Source organism: Chrysemys picta, chromosome 7, assembly GCF_011386835.1.
Source record: "Chrysemys picta bellii isolate R12L10 chromosome 7, ASM1138683v2, whole genome shotgun sequence".
NCBI classification, from domain to species: domain Eukaryota; kingdom Metazoa; phylum Chordata; order Testudines; family Emydidae; genus Chrysemys; species Chrysemys picta.
Genome location: NC_088797.1, coordinates 47,260,380 through 47,286,734, shown reverse-complemented (window position 1 = coordinate 47,286,734; position 26,355 = coordinate 47,260,380). Strand labels below are relative to the sequence as shown.

The 26,355-nt window shown below is 42.9% G+C and overlaps 1 protein-coding gene across 14 annotated transcripts in view; it reads right to left on the bottom strand.

Moving 5' to 3' along the window:
* DOCK3 (dedicator of cytokinesis 3) overlaps nucleotides 1–26,355 on the bottom strand; it is a 642,920-nt gene that overhangs the window by 33,425 nt on the left and 583,140 nt on the right. For all 14 annotated transcript variants that reach the window (XM_065551338.1, XM_065551344.1, XM_065551339.1 and 11 more), the window contains 7 exons: nucleotides 21,078–21,164; nucleotides 19,192–19,296; nucleotides 5,146–5,287; nucleotides 3,564–3,730; nucleotides 2,913–2,999; nucleotides 2,231–2,410; nucleotides 864–947 (listed from right to left, as the gene is read on the bottom strand). In XM_065551338.1, the coding sequence (XP_065407410.1) occupies nucleotides 864–947; nucleotides 2,231–2,410; nucleotides 2,913–2,999; nucleotides 3,564–3,730; nucleotides 5,146–5,287; nucleotides 19,192–19,296; nucleotides 21,078–21,164 (852 nt within the window). The remainder of the gene's footprint in view (nucleotides 1–863; nucleotides 948–2,230; nucleotides 2,411–2,912; nucleotides 3,000–3,563; nucleotides 3,731–5,145; nucleotides 5,288–19,191; nucleotides 19,297–21,077; nucleotides 21,165–26,355) is intronic.

The window sequence follows — 26,355 nt, the reverse complement described above, 5'->3', positions numbered from 1 at the left end:
TGTGAAGAAGTACTTCCTTTTGTTTGTTTTTAATTTGCTACCTATTAATTTCATTCGGTGACCCCTGGCTCTTGTGTTATGGGAGGGGGTAAATATTTTGCTAATCATTCTTTTAACAGTGATATGACTTTTCTTTCTCATCACATCACTGATTTACAACACATCTGGTGAGATTTGATATGTTTGTGCAAGTGAGACACTGAGAACACTGGATAGAGCCAGGGATAGTGCAAGTAGGCAGGGCCGGCTCCAGGCACCAGCGAAGGAAGCAGGTGGAAAGGGGCAGCACGTCTGGGTCTTCAGTGGCAGGTCCCTCAGTCCCTCTCTTCCTCTTTGAGCTGCTGCTGAAGTGCCACCGATCAGCTTTATATATATATATATATATATATATATATTTTTTTTTTTCCACTTTGCCGCTTGGGGTGGCAAAAAAGCTGGAGCCGGCCCTGCAAGTAGGCTCTGTATATGCTTTCTCACATGGTTCTGCCAACATATCTCGGTCATCCATGTGCCACCCTTACTATGTCTACCCTGAGACTCCACTGAGAAGAGGTTGCTAATTGTCCCAAAATGCTGGGTAGTTTTGTAATGTAGAAAGACATACCTTGCTTAATAAAAGGAGAAGCCACACTCATTTAATTTGTTAGCTAAATCAGGCTTCAACTCAGGTCTATAGAGGTGAAAGGCTAGTGCATTATTAATTCATTGGGCTTCTCACTTCCCTATGTTTTAAATATACTGCAAAGCTCTTGTGTTTCTTTGCTTCTGAATGAATTATTTAGCTCTCGGTTTGCAAAGTGATTGCTGAGGAATCCACACACTATCACAGCATTCTTCCTTAATCTTTAAAAGCACTGCAGTACCTGTTCCTGCATGAGCTCTTTGAGCTGTGTGATTTTTTCTGCATCTCCAGGGTGCTTGGTGATATAATCTTTATCAAAAAAGGCCTGTGGGAGAAAGACAAATCATCTCCTTATTAGGAAACATTTCATTATGACCATATGTCAAAGAGGGAGAGAAGAAGGAACAGAAATCCTAGGGGATCCAAGTACACTTAGCAAACAGAAAAGTCCATTTAACTGATCTCTTCTAGTATTTTGGGACCTAGATGAAGCTACAGTACCACAATTTTAGCTGCCTAGATAATTCTGCTACTCAGTTAGTCAAAGGGATCACTGTTGAGTAGCATAAGGTATTCCCTTCCAGCCCCAAAGGATCATGAATCTAATCAAATCTCCCCACATGACAGTGCAGAGCACTATCATTAAGCCCATTACTTGAATTTTATATAGCTTCTTTCATTTAAGTATCTCAAGAAACTGTAGGAAATGAGTGACTAAAGTAGTAAATGTAAGGGATGAAGAGTTTTTTCTTTGCTTCTCTGCAGGGCACACACAACCCAAAAATGTGGACCAGAATCATCATTTTTCAGTATGAGTCCCTGTAGCTCCCTTTTGTAACCAGGGCCGCCGAGAGCGGGTTCAGGCCCCGGTGACATTTTTTTTTCAGGCCCCCCAGCAAGGGAGGACCGGCTAAACAGGGCCGACGAGAGGGGGGGGAGCCAGGCCCTGGGCCCCCTTCCGGACCGCCAGGCCCCGGTAATTTGTACCGGCTTCCCCCCCCTCTCGTTGGCCCTGTTTGCAACATACATCTTTAACTGACTCCTAGTGAAGGAAACAGCACATTAGGTCCCCTTAGGATTAAGACTATATTGGACATGGTCTGGCAAAGACAACTCTTTGGAAGTGCCAGCCAGCAACTTTCCCTCAGCAGGAACCTCATCACATTCAGTCTTCATCAGCACAGAGAGCGAGTCCCACTGCCTGCTTTGCAAAATGTGTTTACAATGTGGCAGCATATAAACTGCCTGTTTCACTATTGTACATGCAAGATCAGCTTTGCCGTGTCAATCAGAATTCACACTTGAGAAGCTGAGTTTTCAACTGTGGCCATCTAAACAGGACATCCAGAACCCGTATCTGGACATTCACATCAACACTTAGCTACATACAACAGGATTTACATGTCCAAGTGCTGATATATAAACAACTAAACATGGGATTTCAGCATCCTGTTTAGATCACAAGTATGAAAACTGGGCACACAGGGGTAATTTCTTATATTTGACTTTTTATTATGTCATGCTCTTTTCAACACAGCAGGAGAAATGCTACTTGGAAAGAATTGCTAACAGGTTGATACTAAACTCAGAGGTACAGTCCTTGCTTACCTCCTGGTACCGTGCTATGCCACCATTCACAGCTGCATCAATCACTCCATTCAGACACATACTGAGCAGGTTAATGTTGCCATGCATTTGCTTGTGCTGATACTGGCTTATCAATGTCCTCAGCTCCTGGTTTTTGTTCTCAACAACTTGAATGGCATTTTCCAAAGGGCTCACCTCAACCTACAAGGCAACAAAGAATAGTTTAATGCCACGGACACCTCACTGCTACCATGTTCCCTTCCTTACTATGAAACCAATTCCTACTACTGCTTGATGAGCACTCTGATTTTTTTCTGATGTGCAGACTAGCTAGCCATTTTGTTATGATGGCTTTTCACAACAGTTTACTGTGTGTCAGCAATACATCTCAGTTCACCTCACTGCGCACTCATCTTAGCAGTTACAATAGCTGTCACATGTCTCTGAATAACTGACTGAAGATACTGTCAAGATTCAGAATCGCACCTCACTGGCACTTACTCTGACTGCTGTTCCCTTCACACTGCTGCTCTTGTTATGTTTAGCAATTATTTTGGCTTTGGGAATGGATTCTGCAATAGCCACCAGTGAAGCATGATTTTTTTTCAACTGCAAGACCCAGCCAAGAGACTTTAAATTGCCCATCCTTCATTCTGAAGAAACTATCCATTCAAATCCCAGTTACAAGTATAACAAATGTTACCAGCTCTCTTCTCTCCACTTCAAACCACCGGGAGATCCCAGGTAAACTGTGAGTCAGTGTCAGAGTGGTACGTTCAATCCACAAGCTCTGCAAAGAATACAGTAAGTGGGGGACCCAGTGAATCAGGATCTGTACACTCTTATTCTCACTGCAGTTGTTCAGGAGTTGCTGAATAGAAGAGTGCATTAATACTCTGAGCAGATATTATGTTTTCCACAATGGAATGTAACATGAAACTGAAGTTTGCTTTACATTTAAACACAAAGAAAAAAACTCAGTGTGCTTTAAAGCAATGCATCACACTTTTCAGTTAGTTTCTAGACCTCAGACCCTAGGTCTAATATCAATTAGCAGGGAACTAAGAAAGCATTTTGAGTAATATGTCAATCAACAGAGCAAGCCCCATTGCTTCAGAATCCCTCTCCATGGCACTGCCACAAGTACCTTTTAAACAGAGTAGGCTTTACTTATACCAGGTGTGCAACCATTGGGCTCAACAGTCCTGCATTTTATTTGAATTAAAACAACAACTTGCAGCACCAAATTAGGATTAGGGCCCCATTGTGTGATGCACTGTACAAATGCAGAAGAGGAAGACACTACCTGTCCTGGAAAGATTAAAATTTAGTTACTATTACTGAGTGCTCCTACCTTAAATTCATTCTCTTTGTCCTTTGGACCTTTGTGGAAAGGCCTATCATAGCGGAATTTTCTGATATTGTTGACGCGATAAAAGCTCTTTATACGATCAGGCACACGTTCCATTTGTAGCACATCAATATTGTCTGGGATGGGAGTCACTGCATATATCTGTAAATCTGCAAAATGAGGAGTCAAAGAAACACACGGAGGCATCAAATAAGAAAACAATGAGACAAAACGTGACTCCCTTAGGGATGTCACATGTTACCAAAAGAAAAACGATGGAGAAAGTGTGAAATCCATGCTTCCCTTTTCCTTCCATTACACACCTCTCCTTTTCGCTTCTGCTTCAAAGGTAGCAGCAATTCATTGGACTCGCATCTCCAGAGCCAGGGGACCCTACAGTGTTGTAGGAACTTCAGGCCAGGTTTTCAAAGGCATTTAGGCAACCAAATATGCACCTAATGGGATTTGCTAAAGTGCCTAAGCAGTTGATTCCCATTGATGATAAAGGAAGATAGGTGTCTAACTTGCTTAGGCACTTCCGTAAACCCTACTAGGCATCTGGGCTGCATCTTTCAGCACCTAAATACCTTTGAAAATCTGGCCTTTACTTAGGCTTTGTCTACATGCACAGGTTGTACTGATTTAACAAAATCAGTTTAGAAACCGATTTAGTTGAACTCATGCAACTTGTGTCTAGACAAGGCATTAGAAAGCAAAGCAAAGAAAACCCAAATGATCACAACCCAAAACAAACCCTTGTTATTTGGTGTTTCAGCATCACACAGCAAGGAAAAAGTGGGTTCTGTCATGGATGGAAGGCAGCAGTAGGAGTGGGAAATACTGACCATTCTACTCTTGGTAAATTTAACTTGAGGCTATTAGTCAGTAAAGTCAAAGTACTGTTCATTATCGTAACTAGTGAAATAGGAGCCAGCGAGCAATCTTCCCCTCCCATCTCACCTAAAATGTCACATTCTCAAACAAATGCCATGTGGTCTAGTCCTCAGATACTGCACAGCAACATTACTTTTGTTGTCTGCATTTAAATTCACAATGCAGATTAGTATCAATGGGATGAAGTGGACTCAAAGTCTGATGTACTGCATAAAAGAGGCAGATAGTCTGGATGGAAAAGAATGTGCAATGTAAAAGGAAGGTGAAGTGAAAAACAAACAAAACGGAAAGTATGTCGACAATAGGTATGAATCTAATTGCACAGTTCTCTCTTGGGGAATTGCAGAAGGTAGCTGGGTGGATGTCTGGTGAAATGTAATGTTCAATAAGGGAGCGAGTGTCACGGACCAGACTGGGCCCTGTGCATGTCTTCCCACACAGTCCTGAAAATGTATATCAGCCATGACTTGGAGTATTCCCTAAGCAAAAGTGACAATTATGTCCAACTGGTGTGCAATGATGTAGATAAATATCCACTAAACACAAGTTGGAGATGATGAAAATCATGACACCTATCACTAAAGCCAGAGATGAACCAAGATCTTCTAAAATGAAACAGTTTTCCTTTCCCTACACTCTTTGTGTCCTACAACAGTCTGATTAACATTAGGCTGCCTTTATGAAAGGATACACTGAGCATCACATTGCAAAATGGTGTCATCTGGATGGTTTGGGTGCTGCATTGCAATGGCTTGTGGGAACTCACTCAGCATTCTTTGTTGGAAGGTCTCCAGCCTTTCGTAGTCATGGCCTCGACATACATACTCCTTGTTCTGCAAAACAAACAGGCATGAAACCACTAAATCCCTAAACCATTCTTTTTGCCTTCCTTGCTATTTAATTGGAAGAGGTCTTCTTCATACATAATAACAGGCACAAATCTATATATTTTAAAATTTTTGTTTTATTACATAAAAATAAAAATTATAAATGATAAAGTTTTGAAAACATCTTTAAAAGATTTAACTACTTAATTATACATTATTACTATTAATTATTTACAATGTTTAACTTTACATCTATCTATAATATGGATGCCATCAAACATAGGAATCCACAACTCAGGCTCCAAGATGTACTCACTGTTGGAACTTGGACTGAAACAACTATTTAGAGCAGTGGTTCCCACACTTGTTCCGCTGCACCGCTTCCAGCAGCTCCCATTGGCCCGGAGCAGCAAACCGTGGCCACTGGGAGCTGCGATCGGCCGAACCTGCGGACGAGGCAGGTACACAAGCCGGCCCGGCCCGCCCCGCCAGGGGCTTTCCCTGCACAAGCAGCGGAACAAGTTTGGGAACCACTGGTTTAGAGTAACTATTGGAAGTAAGACATATTTTACTAATAATCTAGTTTCCTCTTTTGTCCCATTAAAGATGTAAATTAATCCACAGCAGGTCCAAATATGTTTTAAATTCTTTTAACCAAGTTGACAGAGTAACGAACAACAGGTTTTGTCCTGAAATGCAGAATCTCTTTTTCGCAAGCAAAATTAATGTATTGTCGTTTTCAAAAATGAACATAGATAAAGGGTTGAATCCTCTGAAGTCAATGGCGTAACCTCAGCATGATTTGAATGGAATCAGGATAGGATCCAGCATCTCTTCTACATCCACCCCAAAAATTTGCCCTCGTTTTCATTTGACAAAATTTTGCAGTGAAGTCCAGAAAATTCCAATTATGAGACACTCCCAAAAGCAATGTGCTGACTTTTTTCACCCCAGGTTTAAGGAAGTCTGCTAGTATTTCAGCTGTAAAGTGACGGAGCACTGCCACTGAACAAAGATATAAACAACTGCATCTACTTACATTGTATTTGTAACAACTGAAGTAGAGGGGTAAGCTAAGGCTTCAAGCCACGGTTTATTGTGTAAGGATAGCCTTGCAAATCTCACTCCCATAGACATTTGAGGCTTATGTACTGTGACAGACCCAGACCAATGGGGTACAGGAGTCTGGTAGAGGGCAAATATACTGGTCACTGGATGAACAGTTTTCTGTTCCCTGAGTGACCAGAGCAGGGGCTGCACTAGAGTAATCAGGAACCTGCTAGAACCAGTTAAGGCAGGCAGGCTAATTAGGACATCTGGAGCCAATTAAGAAGAAGCTGCTAGAATCAATTAAGGCAGGCTAATCAGGCACCTGGGTTTTAAAAGGAGCTCACTTCAGTTTGTGGTGTGAGTGTGAGGAGCTGGGAGCAAGAGGCGCAAGGAGCTGAGAGGGTGTGCTGCTGGAGGACTGAGGAGCACAAGCGTTATCAGACACCAGGAGGAAGGTCCTATGGTGAGAATAAGGAAGGTGTTTGGAGGAGGCCATGGGGAAGTAGCCCAGGGAGTTGTAGCTGTCATGCAGCTGTTACAGGAGGCACTATAGACAGCTGCAGTCCACAGGGCCCTGGGCTGGAACCCGGAGTACAGGGCGGGCCTGGGTTCCCCCCAAACCTCCCAATTGACCTGGACTGTGGGTTCTCCCAGAGGGGAAGGTCTCTGGGCTGTTCCCCAACCCACATAGTGGATCTCTGAGGCAAGAAAATCCGCCAATAAGCGCAGGACCCACCAAGATAGAGGAGGAACTTTGCCACAGTATTTGAAAACATGATTTATAATAGGGCCACATATTTTAGACAGAACCTGCTTAGATACCTATCATAATAGGAGTGAGTCTTCCAGATGTTTTTAAAAATAAGATATAGTTGCTTATGTCGAATATAGACTGCTAAACCCATCTAACTTGTAAATACACATAGAAATCTCTGTTGGTTGAATCTTGTTTAGTTTTAAGTTGATCAAAAATCTTATTATGCTATTTGGCGAAACCATTTCCAAGATGTTTCAGCCTTTTATCTTCGCTTAATTTTTTTGTCTGGATCTTTAAAAACAGGAGAGAAACCTGGAAACTCCCTCAATTGTGCACAGAGGCGCAAATCTTATTCTCATCCCACACACTGAATAATTCACTGAGAAGGTCTGCAGGGACCCAGCATGATGAAGGAATCCTCCATGCCACACTTGGAGAGCAGCTCTGCAGCTGCTCCTTCAGACACTACACCTTCTTTCATGGAAGGGAATGGCTGTGCCCTAAATCTCTGGGCCCCAAATCTCCATTCTTCGTGAGAAGTTCAGGTAGCCCCCAAAGAGCTGACTCGCTGAATCCTCCTCTTCCATGCAGCAAAACCATACTGGTCACACTGCAGCCATAGCCCTCTATGCCCAGGCAAGTGTGTGCAGAAGCACTGTAATCTAGTCTCAAAATAAATACTGAGCTGTAACTTTGGGAAAAAACCTGCCACAGTCTGAGCCTTCAGTGTGGTATTCATGTTTGGATTACATTAAAAGAATGCTCCATTACTGTAAGTTAAATTAGGAAAAATGATACGGCAAACAGAACAAGGCTTTGAGGCCCTGGTAATTTGAAGCAGTTCCTTTCATCTCTGCATGTTGTAATCAATCCTAGAGTTAATGCTGCTCAGTTGTAGAATTTCCAGATTGGTAAAAGAAGGCTGATACAATCTTTAGATCTATAAAGCCTCTAAACTTATTTGGGATCTTTCCATTCTGTAAGAAAAATACGATGATTTTTTTTATAGAGCTCTTTTTCTAAAACCAGCTGAGCAATTAAATTGGATTAATAGCATTGATTAATAGCATTAATCACAAGAGATACAGGCGCAATGAGCTAAGGGTGAAAGCTGCATTTAACATCGACTGGAGAAGGACATTTTGTTCCTTACCTTTACATTATATTTTTGCAAGAAGCTCCTCTAATCCAGAACTAACGGGCTGTTCCACTGTCCTCCCACACATCAGTAGATTGATCCTTCCCACTGAACAACTGCTCAGCCACAAGCCCACCCCTAAAAACTCATCTGAATTGCTTCTTAGCTAAATGATTGCTTTTTTTCCCTTAAACTAAACCCAAATAAATATATAGACACACAACCCCCACCCCACCCCCATCATCCAGGATTTCTCACAGAACCACCAGATGCAGCACTGTAGATTGGGAAAGTCTCTCCTGTCAAAATGAAATTTACAGGTAAGGGACAAAAGGCTTGATGCTCCCGTGACCTGGCAATAAAGGTCTCTGTCTAGCATTTTAATAATTATCCACAGGGCCCTGTGATAATAATATTGAATAAAAATGAATACAAATATTCATGGTAGGGCCCATGAAAACCTGCTGATAAAAAGACAAAAAATAGTTTTTGCTTTGTTGGAATATGGTATCTAGGACTGGTGATCAGAATGCTGCTACCAAGGAAGCATTTCCACCCATCCAGTAGTACTGTCAGGAAAAATTATGGACTGAATTCTAAATGGCTGCTTAGCTAACTTCCTCTTCAAATCAGGAAGCTGCCATCTCTTTTGCTGAGTGAGCTCCAATTCCTAAGGGTTATGATCCATGGAATCACTGTAGTCAGATATGCCTCTTTACTGAAGTCATGAATCCACCTGGACAGAAAGTATTTGGATCTTTTACAACCTTTTTTGGAACTTTTGAACAATGTAAAAAGGGAGTCTGACCTTCTAAAGTCCTGAGTCCCATGAAAATTATATTTCAGTTCTCTAACTATAGTCCTATAAACAAAAACTTTGATCAGAATTAAGGTTACTTAAGTGAAACACCTGCCAAAGCAAGGAAACTTCCATTTTAGGTAACCTTTATACATCTTGATATACATATAACACAATAAGCAAAAGCACTGACAGACTTTTCATCTCCACAAAAACATCCCCTTGTATTTCCAACATATAAACAACCAGAATGCACTCACTGAGCTCCTGTTAATTGCACTCAAATGGACAGCCACAAATCCAATCACTCTTAGACACATTTACTATATCCATTTTGTATTGGTATTTTAGGGTAGAGCTGTAGAGATGCCCATAATTAAAGTTGCCTAACACCATGAAAAGCCCCTGTTTTTAGTTGCTTATAACTTCAACCCTAATGCTTAACGTTTGTAAGGATGTTTCCTTGTGTTTCAAGTACTAAAATGGGATCCAGGAAAGTTGGATTCTATCCCAAGCTCTGCCATGTACTTTCGATATACTGGATATATTGGAATTGGAAAAGGTACAGAAAAGGGCAACAAAACTGGTGTGGAGAAAGTAAATAAGGAAGTGTTATGTACTCCATCTCATAACACATGAACTGGGGTCACCAAATGAAATTAATAGGCATCAGGTTTAAAACAAACAAAAGGAAGTATTTTTTCCACACAACGCACAGTCAACCTGCGGAACTCTTTGCCAGAGGATGTTGTGAAGGCTGTGACTATAACAGGGTTCAAAAAAGAACTAGATATGTTCATGGAGAATAGGTCCATCAATTGCTATTAGCCAGGATGAGCAGGGATGGTGTCCCTAGCCTCTGTTTGCCAGATTCAGAGAATGGGCGACAGGGGATGGATCACTTGATGATTGCCTGTTCTGTTCATTCCCTCTGAAGCACCTGGCATTGGCCACTGTCAGAAGACAGGATACTGGGCTAGATGGACCATTGGTCTGACCCAGTATGACTGTTCTTATGTTCTATATGACGTTGTGCAAGACTATAATAATGCACATATGCAATGGGGTCAAAATAAGATTGCACAGGCAATTGTAACAATGACATTTTCTAACTTTCATGTGCTTTTCTTTGCAACCTTAACATTCATTTAACGTAGTGTTACAGGGCGGGATTCCCTCATCCTGGGTTTGTACTGCAGACAGACCTCATGCACACCAGTGGTAAATTCAATACCAAGTGCTGTAATTATAATGTGCTTTATACATGCTTGTTCCCCACAGCATAAGGCTTTCCCCCAAGCCTTTACCTTCTACCAAGGCACAGGGCAGGAGAGGGAGAGAGAGAGAGAGCTGACCTCTTTGAGATCTTTGGCTTCTCTGGCCCTTTCTTCCAGCATTCCCCCTCCCTACTGTTTCCTCCTGCCTCTTAATTGCTTCCAGCTGAAGAGCTGAATGACACAAGCAATTAGTTAAGCATTGAGTACTTAAAATAATACCTCATCAATTTACCCCATGTGGCCATACTTCCAAAGTGCACAGAGTGGGGAGTCAGCCGTAGGCAACTCACATTCTGTCACACGTAGGTTTTTGTATGTAATGTTATTGGGATATATGAGATCAGAGACCTTCCTGAGTGCATGAGAGAGACAAAATATGGTACTTCTATGGCAGGTGTCACCAGGTATCATTGCTACACTCTTCCAAGTTCTTTTCCTTAAAGTGCAAGAAGATGTTCAGTCTAGGAAAAACATATGTGGTATTGTCCATTTTGTTATGCACGGTTCTGTGTGGAGGAAGCTGTGCAACCAGCAAGAGTCAATTCTTGAGGCAGAATTGCCCCCTGAGTCAACCTGATTGGTGTTGGGCTGAAAATTATGATTGAAGGCATTGCCTGCATGCTTTTTGTGCCAGTCACTGTCCCAGGACTGGTGTTTATTTAAAAAAAAAACATATTTAGGATACACACAGATTCTGCTTCACTGATTTCTCTTCCACCAGGAAGCTGATGTGCAAGGCTCCAGACATCTTTTAGAAGGGCAACAGTATTATTTATTATTTTGTATTACAATAGCACATACAGGCTCCAGCCAAGATCTTAGGCCTATGGTGTCATAAACTGTACACATAGTTAGTGAGAGCCTCTGCCCCCAAAAGTTTACAATTTAAATAGACAAGACAAACAAAAGGTGAGTGGGGAACACAGGGAGATGGAGGGACTTGCCCAAGGTCATGCAGCAGATTAATGCAAGAGTTAGGATTAGAATGCAGGTCTCCTGAGTTCCAGTCCACTGCCTCATCCATTTGACCATACTGCCTATCTCACAGTAGTTCAGTTTCTCTAGTCTTTTGGCACACAAACTCAAGAATCAACTCCACTCTTAGAAAACTATCTATGTCTGGACAGCCCCATGAAGAGACATGTAACTGAGCACTAAATATGTTAGGGAGTCTATGGCCCCAGTAACTGCAAGATGTCATAGGCAAATAGGTGAGAAAAGCTGAGCTGCTAACTGCATGGACTTCTGAATTCACTTCTTAAAGGCAAAAACAAACCACACACACATGCTGCATTTGCTGTACCTGTGGGTAAGTGTGCTGTTGAACTAATTACAACATACTCTTCCACATTCATCAGGAAGCTGACAGGAGAGTTTTGGTCTTCCCCATTACAAAATACACTTTATCCACTGTCAGTGCTCAAATCGACCAGCTGTCAAATTAAAGACTGATATGTCACCGGCACTGTGTCATGACCAACATGATGAAAATCTTAGGGAAGATATTCTGGGTGTCATAAAAAAATGACGAACAGAAATATCAATGGGCAATGATTCAGACTCCACTTTTGGAATATGAACATAGGCATCTTTAAAATTGATGAGTGCAAGGAAATTTTCCAGTTCCATTGCTGCTATGTATTTCTATCTTGAACTAGAATCATAGAATATCAGGGTTGGAAGGTCATCTAGTCTAACCCCCTGCTCAAAGCAGGACCAATCCCCATACAGATTTTTGCCCCAGATCCCTAAATGGCCCCCTCAAGGATTGAGCTCACAACCTTGGGTTTAGCAAGCCAATGCTCAAAACACTGAGCTATCCCTACCTACCTACAGACTATGAAAGAATTTATCCATATGAGATCTATAGCCAAGAGGACTATGGGGTGGAATTCTTAAAAGTGCTCAGAATTGGTTTAATTGCTCCCACTGATGTCAGTGGTAAAACTCCCACTGACTTAAATGGGAGCATAGTTAGACAACATTATGCACTTTTGATCTACTGGAGAGGGCAAACAGGATTAGTACATTCTTTGGAATCTTTCTGACATCAAAACTTGCTTTATTGCTTGAATGTTGACCAGGTGCCTAATGCCTGCCAGCAATATCTTATTTTGTTTTAAGTTTGAAGGAATTGGTGAAGTGATGAAATGCATTAGAGTGGAAGTTGAAAGAATTCTACATACAGCCTATCTGAAACTAGATGGTACACACTAATTGTTGGTGGATTTCTCCCCTTTGTTTGAAGTGATGAATTTTGTCTTTTTGGAGAGAAGGGGATCTGCTGATATTCTGATGTGAGAAGACTGTTGGAGGCCTCTCTAGTTCTCAGCCTCTGGACAACTTGAATGAGAAGGCCCACTTGAAACAAGAGCTAACCTTGGACTTTGCTGGAGAGCAGCCAAATCAACACAATTCTGAGAGGAAGACTAAGGGCGTTTCTTTTCTGGGACACAGGCCTTCTGTTCTGCATTATCTTTTAGGTCCTTGTCTAAGTTGTTCCCAAAGTACTGGCCTGGAAAAGGTAGTACAATAAAATTCTGTTTGGCCTGGACATCCAGTTGCTATGAATAAAGCCATATAGCCCTCCTGTCCTTGTTAATAAGGAGAGCTAATGACAAAGACTAAGTTGAAGGCAACTTTGTGGATATACTTTGTGGCACACTGGCAAATCTCCAAGTTCTTCTTCCTTCTGCATTACTTCTTAGGTATCCCCTGTTCTAGATTTGACTTAGAATCATAGAATATTAGGGTTGGAAGAGACCTCAGGAGGGCATCTAGTCCAACCCCCTGCTCAAAGCAGGACCAACGCTAACTAAATCATCCCAGCCAGGGCTTTGTCAAGCTGGGCCTTAAAAACCTCTAGGGATGGAGATTCCTCCACCTCCCTAGGTAATCCATTCCAGTGCTTCACCACCCTCCTAGTGAAATAATGTTTCCTAATATCCAACCTAGACCTCCCCCACTGCAACTTGAGACCATTTCTCCTTGTTCTGTCATCTGACTTCTAGTAGTCTGTTTCCTTGAGAGCAAAATGCTGAGGCTATGCTGACTGAAATACATTTTGAGACAAGCTCTTAGTCATTCTTAAAATGGGTATCCACCCGTCAATAACAGATTCTTGATGGCCACCGTTCATGGAAAGCAAATAGAGTTCTCTTTAATACTGAAGGCTGACAAGTGCACATTGGGAATCCATTCTTCAAATGTCTCTTTGGGCAAGATACAGTTTACAGTTTGGAAAAGATGGAGTGCTACTGGGTGAGCCTTCTCTTTAACAAAGTCAAGGAGATTTGGGTGTATGGAGAAACATGTCTTCTTTAGTCTTAAGGTAGAAGAGGCATTTGACAGATTTTCCTTTTCTGCTAGTTTCCTTTTCTGCTAGTTTCCTTCTCTGACGATAAGTGCAGGACCCTGGATACTTCATCAATCAAAAAATGGGAGTTCTCTGTGGTAAAATGGTGGGACCAACTATGCCCCAGAATGTCAGTGTCTCTGATGTCCTTAAGCATTTTACTTCTTTTTGGGGGGGCTAGGGGAGAGGTGGTGAGAGTTTTCTTTATGTTCCATGTTAAAGATCATTATTGTAATGGAAGGAGGAATATAAAGATTTTTATTTTGTCTCTGCATTCTCCTGGCACCTCATCTGTGGTAGTGGGAGGTCTGACTATGACTGCTTTTGGCTAACATTAATCAACCATGTAACTATATGATCCATGCAGATACGTCCGCTAACTCAGTCTCTGAAGTGTCTGTACGCTATCAGTCATTAAGAGAGAAAGAGGGAGTTTATTGAGGTTGTTACACTATTAATTCCCACCCTACTATCAGAAACACTGCTATGGAATATAATTACAGAATTAATGGGGATTATAATTATATACAGTGTATTTGCTGTTACTGTCACTAGCAGCAATTCCCACACTCTTATACAATTTAATCAAGAGTAATTGTTGTACCACCAAAAACTCATGCATATTCGTAAACATACAGGCCAGGTTCACTTATGGAACTACAGACCTTAGGATCTCTTCTTCTGCTATACTGATTAGTTTTTATTGTTCATGTTCTGAAATTTCCACTGACAGATACAAAAGGTGAACCTGAGATAATTTCCTCTGGAAATCTCCATATGTGTTGATACTGGTTTCTTCTATATTTTGCCTTTCACAGTTGAACTACTGGATATGGTTATGCTTTTCTGTTTTTTTTTTTTTTTTTGACCCTGACAAATCATTTTTATCATGTAAGATTCTGTAGGTTATCAGGGTTTGAGCACCCCTAATATTCCAGTCCTTTAATTTTTTTTTATGTTCACTCTTGTAAGATTTGTCATCTCTTTTGATCTCTTTACCCACTCACATTCCACATCAGAACCAAGCTAATTAACACAGGCTTTGCACATCTTAGCTTTGGCTTAACTTTCTAATCTAGTCTGTTTCGCTCCAGCTTCCTTTCCTCCATCCAAACTGTGTGCCTAACTGCCCTTTTGTTTCTTTCATGCCTCTCATGTCTGTCCCTTGTTCTATGCTGTCCTCCACCAGTGGGCACCTCTGTTGCTGACCTATTCCAACATGCCTCCATCCCCTTCAAGTTTTTCCATAAAACACACTTTTTTAAAATGACAGGTTTCAGAGTAGCAGACGTGTTAGTCTGTATCTGCAAAAAGAACAGGAGTACTTGTGGCACCTTAGAGACTAACAAATTTATTAGAGCATAATAAATGCTATCTAAACTGCTACATGCCACAAGGAGCCACAACAGTAGTTCCCTTAACCCACCCAGCAATATTGTTAATTTTTCCAGCTATACTCTTAGCCCAGCAGAAGAGTCTGTCCTATCTCGGGGCCTCTCCTTTTATCCCTCCAGACCCACAAACATGATACAGTTCTGCGGTGACCTAGAATCCTACTTTCTACATCTCCGACTCAAAGAATATTTCCAACATACCTCTGAACAGCATACTAACCCACAGAATTCCCCCTACCAGCACTACAAAAAAAAGGATTCTGCGTGGACTCCTCCGGACGGTCGAAACAGACTGGATTTCTACATAGATTGCTTCCGTCAACGTGCAAAGGCTGAAATTGTGGAAAAGCAACATCACTTGCCCCATAACCTCAGCCATGCTGAACACAACGCCATCTACAGCCTCAGAAACAACCCTGACATCATAATCAAAAAGGCTGACAAAGGAGGTGCTGTCATCATCATGAATAAATTGGAATATGACCAAGAGGCTGCTAGACAGCTCTCTAACACCACATTCTACAGGCCATTATCCTCTGATCCCACTGAGGATTACCTAAAGAAACTACACCATCTGCTAAAAAAAACTCCCTGACAAAGCACAGGAACAAATCTGTATAGACACATGCCTAGAACCCCGACCAGGGGTATTCTATTTGCTACCCAAGATCCATAAACCTGGAAATCCTGGACGCCCCATCATCTCAGGCATTGGCACCCTAACATCAGGCTTGTCTGGTTATGTGGACTCTCTCCTCAGACCCTACACTACCAGCACTCCCAGCTATCTTCGAGACACCACTGACTTCCTGAGGAAACTACAACCCATTGGTGATCTTCCAGAAAACACCATCCTGGCCACTATGGACGTAGAAGCCCTCTACACCAATATTCCACACAAAGATGGACTACAAGCTATCAGGAACAGTATCCCCGATAATGTCACAGCTAACCTGGTGGCTGAACTTTGTGACTTTGTTCTCACCCACAACTATTTTACATTTGGGGACAATATATATCTTCAAGTCAGTGGCACTGCTATGGGTACCCGCATGGCCCCACAGTATGCCAACCTTTTTATGGCTGACTTAGAACAACGCTTCCTTAGCTCTCGTCCCCTAACGCCCCTACTCTACTTGCGCTACATTGATGACATCTTCATCATCTGGACCCATGGAAAAGAAGCCCTTGAGGAATTCCACCATGATTTCAATAATTTCCATCCCACCATCAACCTCAGCCTAGATCAATCCACACAAGTGGTCCATTTCCTGGACACTACTGTGCTAATAAGCGATGGTCACATAAATACCACCCTATACCGGAAACTTACTGACCGCTACACTTACCTACATGCCTCCAGCTTCCATCCAGGACACACCACACGATCCATTGTCTACAGCCAAGCTCTAAGATATAACCGCATTTGCTCCAATCCCTCAGATAGAGACAAGCACCTACAAGATCTCTATCAAGCATTCTTAAAACTACAATACCCACCTGGTAAAGTGAAAAAACAGATTGACAGAGCCAGAAGAGTACCCAGAAGTCACCTCCTACAAGACAGGCCCAACAAAGAAAATAACAGAACACCACTAGCTGTCACCTTCAACCCCCAACTAAAACCTCTCCAGCGCATCATCAGAGATCTACAACCTATCCTGAAAGATGATCCTTTACTCTCACAGATCTTGGGAGACAGAACTGTCCTCGCTTACAGACAACCCCCCAACCTAAAGCAAATACTCACCAGCAACCACACATCACTGAACAAAAACACTGACCCAGGAACCTATCCTTGTAACAAAGCCCGATGCCAACTCTGTCCACATATCTATTCAAGTGACATCATCATAGGACCTAATCACATCAGCCATACCATCAGGGGCTTGTTCACCTGCACATCTACCAATGTGATATATGCCATCATGTGCCAGCAATGCCCCTCTGCCATGTACATTGGCCAAACCGGACAGTCTCTACGCAAAAGAATTAATGGTCACAAATCTGACATCAGGAATCATAATACTCAAAAACCAGTGGGAGAACACTTTAACCTGTCTGGTCATTCAATGACAGACCTGCGGGTGGCTATCTTACAACAGAAAAACTTCAAAAACAGACTCCAATGAGAGACTGCTGAGCTGGAATTGATATGCAAACTAGATACAATCAACTCAGGATTGAATAAGGACTGGAAATGGCTGAGCCATTACAAACATTGAATCTATCTCCCCTTGTAAGTATTCTCACACTTCTTATCAAACTGTCTGTACTGGGCTATCTTGATTATCACTTCAAAAGTTTTTTTTCTCTTACTTAATTGGTCTCTCAGAGTTGGTAAGACAACTCCCACCTGTTCATGCTCTCTGTATGTGTGTATATATATCTCCTCAATATATGTTCCACTCTATATGCATCCGAAGAAGTGGGCTGTAGCCCACGAAAGCTTATGCTCTAATAAATTTGTTAGTCTCTAAGATGCCACAAGTACTCCTGTACTTTTTTAAAAATTACCTATACACCAGAATTTAAATGTTAAAACTCCCTTCAAAGTACTGGTAACTTAATTTTTTAAAATTGGGAAACCTTGAAAATATATACATTACTAACAAAGCACCCACACACTCTCACCATTGCAGGCTCTGTCCTCCCTTCCTCCTATGCCCCACAGAATTGGTTACAATCTCTTGTCACACTTTCCCTTGAAGAAAACCAGAAATCTGGAGTTCTAGTTGTCTCAAGTTAGTTTATCTTGTCAATGTAGTCGGCTAGGGCTCTACCTACACTAGAATTGTCAGACAAGTAAGTTTTATATGAGGTGTCAAACGATAATCAGCAACACCCATTTTAGGGACACAGGACTGGAAGGGACCTCCTGGGTCATTAAGTCCAGTCCCCTGCTATCACAGGCAACCCAATCATATAATCTCATTCATAAGGTTATCAAGTTCCATCTTAAAATCAGTTAGGTTGTTTATCCCCACTACTTCTATCAGGGGCTGCTCTAGATTCTCACTTTTCTGACGCTTAGAAACCTTCCTCTAATTTCCAGCCTAAATTTATTCACAGTCAGGTTATAACCACTTGTTCTTATAAGCATTATCTTTTAGTTTAAATAGCACTTCTCCCTTTCTGGTGTTTACTTCCCAGATATATTTATAGAGCACAATCATATCCACTCAGAGCCTTCATTTTCCTAGGCTAGGCTTTTAGTGTTGATTCCCTATTAGAAAAAAGGAGTCAACCACTCTTTTAAAACAATAGGTATTAAACCCAGTTGATCATGTATAGACCAGTGGACAATGAGGATTGACACCAATTTATGTAGACGAGGGGCTGTGTTTTACAGCTGTGGCTGAACATGTCTGAAAATTTCAGTGTAAAAGCAGCCTAGAAGAGTTACCAACTTGATATTAGGCTCTGAACGTCATTTGAGACCTTGTAAGTATGATGTGATATGAAAAAATGGAAGTTTGTAATGTACTACAGCCAGAATTGCTGCAACAGGGTGCTCTGCTGAATGGAGAGAAAGAAATGCTGTTGGGTCTGGATAAGACTTTTCACATGCACAAACTTGCATGTATCAAAACTCCTGATATGAGCTTGCAAATCTGTGCACCTGAAAATCCACCCCTCTGTGTCTTCACCATGAATTATTACCAATGGTCCAGTTCCTTTAGTTTACCCAGTAAGCTGGCTTTACGGGAACAGATATAACAAGCTACCCATTTCTCACTGTAGGAAGCGAGAGAGATTACATGCCAAGACTTGACACATCTTACACCAATCAGTGTGAAACATGGCCAACTTGCCACCATGGTTTGATGTTTTACAGATCTCTGTGTTTATTACATAAACAAAAATCAGCTGTAAGTTTCCAAAATGGTTGGTGTTGATAAAACTACCCTTGGTTGTTCCTGATAGTTACAAAACAATACAAAATATTAAAGCACAGAGTTTGAGGGCAGTAAATAGCCCAGTGGAAATGACACAAAAAAGTCTCTGAACTGGATCAATCAGTTCTATCCCTTTCAAAGCAAAACCTTATTTTTAACACTCAACATTCACAACATTCCTCTCTCCCACAAAAAACCCAGACCTGGTTGATATGTTGCACTTTCTTCTGAACTGCCTTACCCGAAGGAAGAAGGGGAATTTCCGGCCATAAAAACCAACTCTGAAAAACTCAGGTTCCAAGCGCTGCTGTTCCATGATGTTATCATAATAGGTAGCTTCCATTTTCTGTGGACGGAAAAAGCAGTTGATATCTAACTCAAAGTTCCTGCTACTGTTTCAGAATCTCAATCCACATTAGAACCTCATAATAATACTTTGCATTTACGTAGTGCCTGTTATGTAAGGATTTCAAAACACTTAAACATTACAGTAATTAAACAAAACTCCCAGGAAATGGGTAAGTTTAATTATCCCCATTTTACATTACATTTTATGGGAATTAGAATTATAGATTTCAGAATTAGTTAGTGGCAACTATTGGGATTAAAATCTAGATCTCCTGAATCCCAGTCTCCTGTTTTAACCATATTCTCTCCCACAGGTTAAACAGTGAACCAAAGGGCAGGAAGTGGAGTTGGATTAGACTATCTGGAATTCTGGACATCCATAAATTTAACAGGAAGAAAGAAAAAAATGATTTGCGGGAAGGAGAAGGTACTTTTCTACTGATAGTATGCTGGTCTGTCCCAAAAGCAGGCTCTCAGACCCTGTTGTCCAGCTGGGCCACATGCAACTCAAAGCTCAAAAAGGCTCACAGCAAGTTCACTATTAACAGTGGTGACTTTTTTGGAGAGAGGAATCCAGTTTGGAATCCTAGCCTCCCGTGCAGGGGAACCTAATCGCAACTTTGGCCCAGACACAGAACTCTGAGTCAAGGTTCTTGGTTCCTGCATACATTAACCCTTCTTCTGAAGAAGGGGCTTTAGCCTCAAAACATTACAGGTAGAATAAATGAACAGACAGAATAATGTGGAAATAGAATGAAGGAGAGAGACAGAAAATAGGGGGGAGGGGAAGATGGGGAGAAACTCATCAAAGAAATTCATGTCTAATACAGATTTAAGAAACCTGAACAGAAAACAGATTTTTTTTTAACAGAAGAGATCAGAATAAGAATCAGGTGAATGGCTGTTACTGACTAGTCAAGATTTTTTTCACCCGACTGATTAAATCCAACCAATGAGGAAACAGCAATAATAACTAATTTACTGATGCAGTTTTAGGATAATGATACAATACTGAATTAAGCTTCATCCTTGGACAGGTGTGCTGATCAACCTGAGACTCAATTCACAAACATATGGCACTTTTTATTTTAGTGTAATACTTGATATTTTATGGACATAAACCAGATTGGATGAACTATAGAGTTTAAAATCCTTACTGATGCCTTGGTTAAGATTATCTGATAAAAGCAGCAGTGACACAAATTCACCTTGACAATTAATTACTTGCTTTTATGAGAGAATCGACATGATTGGCAGGAATACCATGAACTTCACTGTGCTTTGCATTCTGTTTATCTCTCTTTATCTTCTCATAAGCCTAGACTGACATGTTACTCTTGCTGCCCTTAGAATAAATTTGATATAAAACCATAGCACTGAGGAGGAGACCAATTTGGCCGCCAATAAAGAAAATATATAAATAAATCAAATTTAATGCAGTAATACAAATATATATGTATATATTTTGTGCTTGTGAGCATAATTCATATTTATATATTTAACTGTTGTCCATATATTTATTGGTAATTACGGCTGGCAGGATCAGAAGTTACTTCAACAAGCCTATTTGGGAGAGTTATGTCTATTTGTTAGTAAAGGTTGCAGGAACAGATCTGTAATCTTGGCAGAGGGGGGAAAATGACATACTCAGAAAGGAGCCATCCTAACTGTGTGAGGAGCAGTATGTTTGTTTTTTAATTCAGGCTTCTCTGACATGTCAGCAGTAATCACTAAGGAATGGATAAAGAGTTTGGAGGGAGAAGGGCTGGTTTCACTTACCCGAATCCAGCTGAGGCTTTGATAATCATACAGACTTTCATACTGAATGGCCAGCTCTCTGCACAGTGGGATTCCAAACTCCCAGCTCTGCAAAAACAAACCAGACTCAGACCAACTGGGATTCTCAGCCACAACAGTTAAGAATAGGGAAATGCATTTTGGGGGAATTCATTAGAGATTAAAACCCAAGGAGAAAACACACATGAAAACACAATGTAATACAGGGTTTTCTATTAGGCTTCATATAAATATCTGATGCAAGACATTTAGCAACTTGATGCTAACAGATGCCTATGTTTCTGTGAGTTTTACATCATTCTTAATTCGCTAATCAGATCAGGAACTTCTTCAGAGAAAGATACAAGAGCTAACAAATAGGCTTACTGTAAAAAAAAGCTCTGCATAGCTACTCCGCCTAAACCCCAATGGAATAAAGTCAAATTTAATCATGGGATTGGCCCTAGCTATCTGAAAGATTGCATCTCTTCCTGAATACGAACCCCCCCCCCCCCGACTGCTATTTCCCATAGGAACAATGATGTTGTCAAGCACTAGAAAAGACTCTTGAGCATAGAAAAGGAGAGGTTACTTACAGTACAGTACAGTAATTTGAGTTGTTTTCGATGATTTGTCCCTATGGGTGCTCCATTGTAGGATATGTGCATGCCTTTTCACTTTTGACTGGAGACTTTTATTAGCAATGTCTGTAGGTCCATGTCTGTGCACTATACACTTTGTGCTCCAGGATCAGGGAATTTAGGAAGGGGCAGACCCACTGCCTCTCCAGTACCTTCTCAACCATGAAGTCTTCTAGACTCTGCAGCAGAGGGGAGGGAGGACAGTAGGTGGAGCACCCATAGGGACAATCCATCTCAAAGAACTCAAGTTACTGTATAAGTAAGTAACCTCTCCTTCTTTTTCAAGTTATTGTTCTTATGGGTGTTGCACTATAGGAGACTCCTAAGCAGAAATTCAAGATGGATGCAGGTGCTGAAAAGGTAGATCCAAGATGGTTTGGAGGACAGCATCACTGAGGGCTGTATCAGTCCTGGAAGCAGTTAGGATGGAGTAATGCTTGGAGACGTTAGCTAAGGATCAGATTGTGACCCTGCAGATCTCCATGATGGGAATGCCTTTAAGAAGGGCTATGGACATGGACTGAGCCCTGGTGGAGTTGGCTGTTACTTTAGGTAGGGGATGCACCCCAACAGCTTCATAGCAGGCTACAATGCAACCTGAAACCCACTTTGACAGTCTCTGAGTAGAGCTTGGCTATTCCTTCAACCTTTCAATGAAAGAAACAAATAGTTGGGGGAAAGCCCTGAAAGTCTTTGTCCTGTCAAGACAGAAGGCAAGCACCCTTCTAACATCTAAGGTATGGAGATTAGCCTCCTCTTTCAAGGTGTGGGGCTTAGGATAAAACACAGAAATGGCTGTCTTGATTGATATGGAACTCTGACAAGAACTTTGGCTGACAACAAGGATGGGGGTGTAACAAAGGCTTGTCACAGTAAAAGATGGTGTGGGGCAGGTTGGCCATGAGTGCTCCTAGTTCCCCTATCCTCCTGGCTGAAGTGATGACTATCAGGAATGAGGTCTAGAAGAAGAGGCTAAGTAGCGAACAGCTATCCATTGGTTTAAATGGAAGGTTCCTCATGGCACTGAGGACCAGGTTAAGGTCCCACGATAGTGTGGAATTCCTAACATGAGGGAACAGATTGGATAAGCCTCTAAGGAGCCTGGCTATGGTAGGATGGGTGAAGAGTGAAAAGTTGTAATAGTGGCCAAGTGCACTCTAATGGAGCTCTAGAGAGTCCTTGTACCTTCAAGTCCAATAGTTAATCAAGAACCTTCAAGAGGGGAGATTCCAAAGAGGGTATAGAATGGAAAGAGCACCAGAGGTGGAAGTGTTTCCACTTTTGCAGGCAGGCTTTGTGTGTGTCTGGCTTTCTACTGCTCAAGAGCATGGGCTGCATTTCTTGAGAGCAGCCTGAGGTGGGTTATGATGCCCACATCCTGTGTCAGGAAATCTGGTATGAGAGGAAGACACTGAGGCATTGTCAGAGAGCGGTGAAGCACTCTGGGAACCACACTTGTCTCAGCCACTCAGATGCTATCAGTATAGCCACTGCTTGCTCTTGCTTCAACTTGGCTCCTCGGGTGGGATGCAGGGGACAACCCTGGATCGCTTGTATAAGCTCCGGACCATTGGTACTGAAATGGTCAAGAGTGTTAAACTATCTGATTTGCTGAAATACCTTTGTTCCAGGTGTATAAATTCCAAGAGAATGAAGCATTGCCTTGGCATCTTTGAGGGAGTGGATATCAAGGTGTCAGCATTGCCAGTGAAGAGCTTAGGCCCTTCAAAGGGGAGGTCTTCAACAGTATTCTGAACTTGTTGGTGAGATCAGAAGATTGTAGCCAGGAGGCTTGCCACATAACTACTGTGGTTGCCATGGACCGTGAGGCTGTGTTGGCAGCGCGAAGGAGACCAGCAGAGAAGGGAAGCTTTAATGATTAACTGACCCTCTGAAATTAATGCTCAAAATTGTTCTCTCTGGTCTTGTGGCAGGTATTCAATAAAATGAGTAAACTTAGAATAACAGTTGAAATCCTATTTTGCCATCAAGATCTGGTAATTCGCAACCTGAAACTGAAAAGCAATGGATGAATAGCTTTTCTGACCCAAAAGGTCTAAGTGCTTAGACTCCTTGACCAAGGGTGTGGACTGGAGAGAACTTGTTGGTTTCTCTCAATGACTGTGTCCATCAAGGAATTGGGGGTGGGGTGAGAGAAAAAATTATTCGAGTCCCCTCGCTAGAATGTAATTTTTGTATCTGGCCATTTGCATGTGGGTGCAATGGTGGCAGGTGTCTGCCATACAGTACGGGCTGGTGACAATAATGCCTTATTAATAGGCAAGGTGACCTTGTTCTGGAGGGCAGAATGTCCATCAGGGAACATTGCATCTCCTTAACTTCCTTCAGTGGAATTTAGGGGGATTCATCCAGTTGTTTCATTAGGTTCTGAATCACCCTGAAATCAACCTGTAGAAGGGTGGTGCTGACATCATCACCTTATCATGGAAAGAGGAGGATTTTTATGACGGGGTGTCTCCTCCTCGGCTGTTGGCTCCTGTTCCTCCTGAGTCTCCTCCTGGACAGGGGAAAGGAGCAGTATAGGTGACTGAACTTGTAGAACCAGAGGCCATTGTGATACTGGTAGGTGCTCTCAGTGAGGTCTCTTATGATAGGGTACTCTATAAAACTGGTCTCCATAGGGAGTCCAAGGTTTCCCATAGGCCCACTGTGGTGGGGGGTAAGGAAAGGTTCCCAAGGGATGGTCCTGCCAGGAGCGTCCTCTGAGCTCTGGCATGTCCTCCTTGGGAAACAGCTCCAAAGGTGTGGGATGTTATGGAAGGGAGGCAGAGCCTTGCACAGAAATCTCAGAATCTGAGGTGGTATCATTCCACCCATGTCCAGTAGAGGGGCTCCAGGCATTGGTACTGGTAGTGATATGGGAAGATGGGTCAGTACCGATGGTCTGGATCCTGCTCCAGAGAAAGGAGGGTTGGTCACTGGCTGGTGTAATGGTACTGGGGAAGAACCTCTCTCAGTGCCCCTTAAGAGGGGAGATTCCAGTTCTTCTGAGATGAGAAGATCCTCATAGGAGAGGAACCTGGACAGTAACAGTGGGTTAAGGTAGAGGACTGGAGGAGCCAGGGCCATAGCTGGTATCAGGGCTAGACCCTGTCCTGCAGAGACCATTGTCCCTGTGCTCTGATCTGATGCATACTGAGGAGGATAGTACTGGAGACAGATGGAAGCCAGTCTGAACGTTCTGTAGCTGTGAGAAGGTAGTGATACTGATGCTTTCGAGGCAGCTTTTCTAGAGTAGTGTTTCTCAAAAACCGGTCCGTGGACCGGCACTGGTCCCTGAGATCTGCCTGACACAGTTTTGAAAGGCAGCAAGCCAGTTCCTGGTATAAAAAAGACTGAGAAACACTGTTCTAGAGTCCTTAATCTTAGATGACTTACTGTGCCTAGAGGTGTCTGCTCTCAGTACCGAGGATGGGGCCTCTCAGTGCTGTTTACTGGAAGATCTCTTGGAATGGGATGTCTTTTTGGGAGGTGCCGACTCTTTGGGACCAAGGCCCGCAGGAGCCTCAGCAGTACCTATAATACAGTGGTGGGCAAACTACCGCCCGCGGGCCACATCTGGCCCACCAGCTGATTTAATCCGGCCCTTGAGCTCCTGCTGGGGAGCAGGGTCTGGGGCTTGTCCTGCTCCCGTGCTCCAGCCGGGGAGTGTAGTCGGGGGCCGCTCTGTACGCACATGCCGCAGCTCCACACAGCTCCTGGAAGCAGCGACATGTTCCCACTCCGGCTCCTATGTTTAGGGGCAGCCAGGCAGCTCCTTGTGCTTCCCCCACCCCAAGCACTGCCCTTGCAGCTCCCATTGGCCGGGAACTGCAGCCAGTGGGAGCTGCAGGGGCGGTGCCTGCAGATAGGGCAGTGCACAGAGATGCCTGGCCGCGCCTCTGCATAGGATCCGGAAGGGGGACATGCCGCTGCTTCCAGGAGCTGCTTGAGGTAAGCACCACCCGGAGCCTGAACCCCTGAGCCCCTCCCGTGCCCCAACCCCTTGCCCCAGCCCTGACCCCACCCTCCGAACCCTTCGATCCCAGCCTGGAGCACCCTCCTGCACCCCAAACCCCTCATCCCCAGGCCCACTCCACAGCCTGCACCCCCAGTCAGAGCCTTCACACCCTCCCCCCTGTACACCAACCTCCTGCCCCAGCCTGGAGCCCCCTCCCGCATCCTGAACTCCTCATTTCTGGCCCCACCCCAGAGCCCACACTCTCAACCAGAGCCCTCATCCCCTTCTGACCCCAACCCCAATTTCGTGAGCATTAATGGCCTGCCATACAATTTCCATACACACATGTGGCCCTTGGGCCAAAAAGTTTGCCCACCCCTGTTATAATAGGATGCACGGTCTCCTTGAGTCCAGCTTTAAAAGGTGACCATACCCTCTTCTGAAGTCTTTCTTAGGGGAATGGGATTTTCTCCTCTTTGAATGCTTCTTTTCTGAAACTGCCTCTAGAGTTCAGGAAGTACCACCGGTGACGCCAGAGAGGCTAAGCTGATGAGTGGAAGAGGATTTGGATGGGTTATGTGACCTTCCAAGGCACTGGACACAGCTGGAGTGCCCATCACTGAGGGGGAAAGATCTGTGGCAGGTCTGGCAGGGTTTGAAACCTACAGTCCTTGGCATA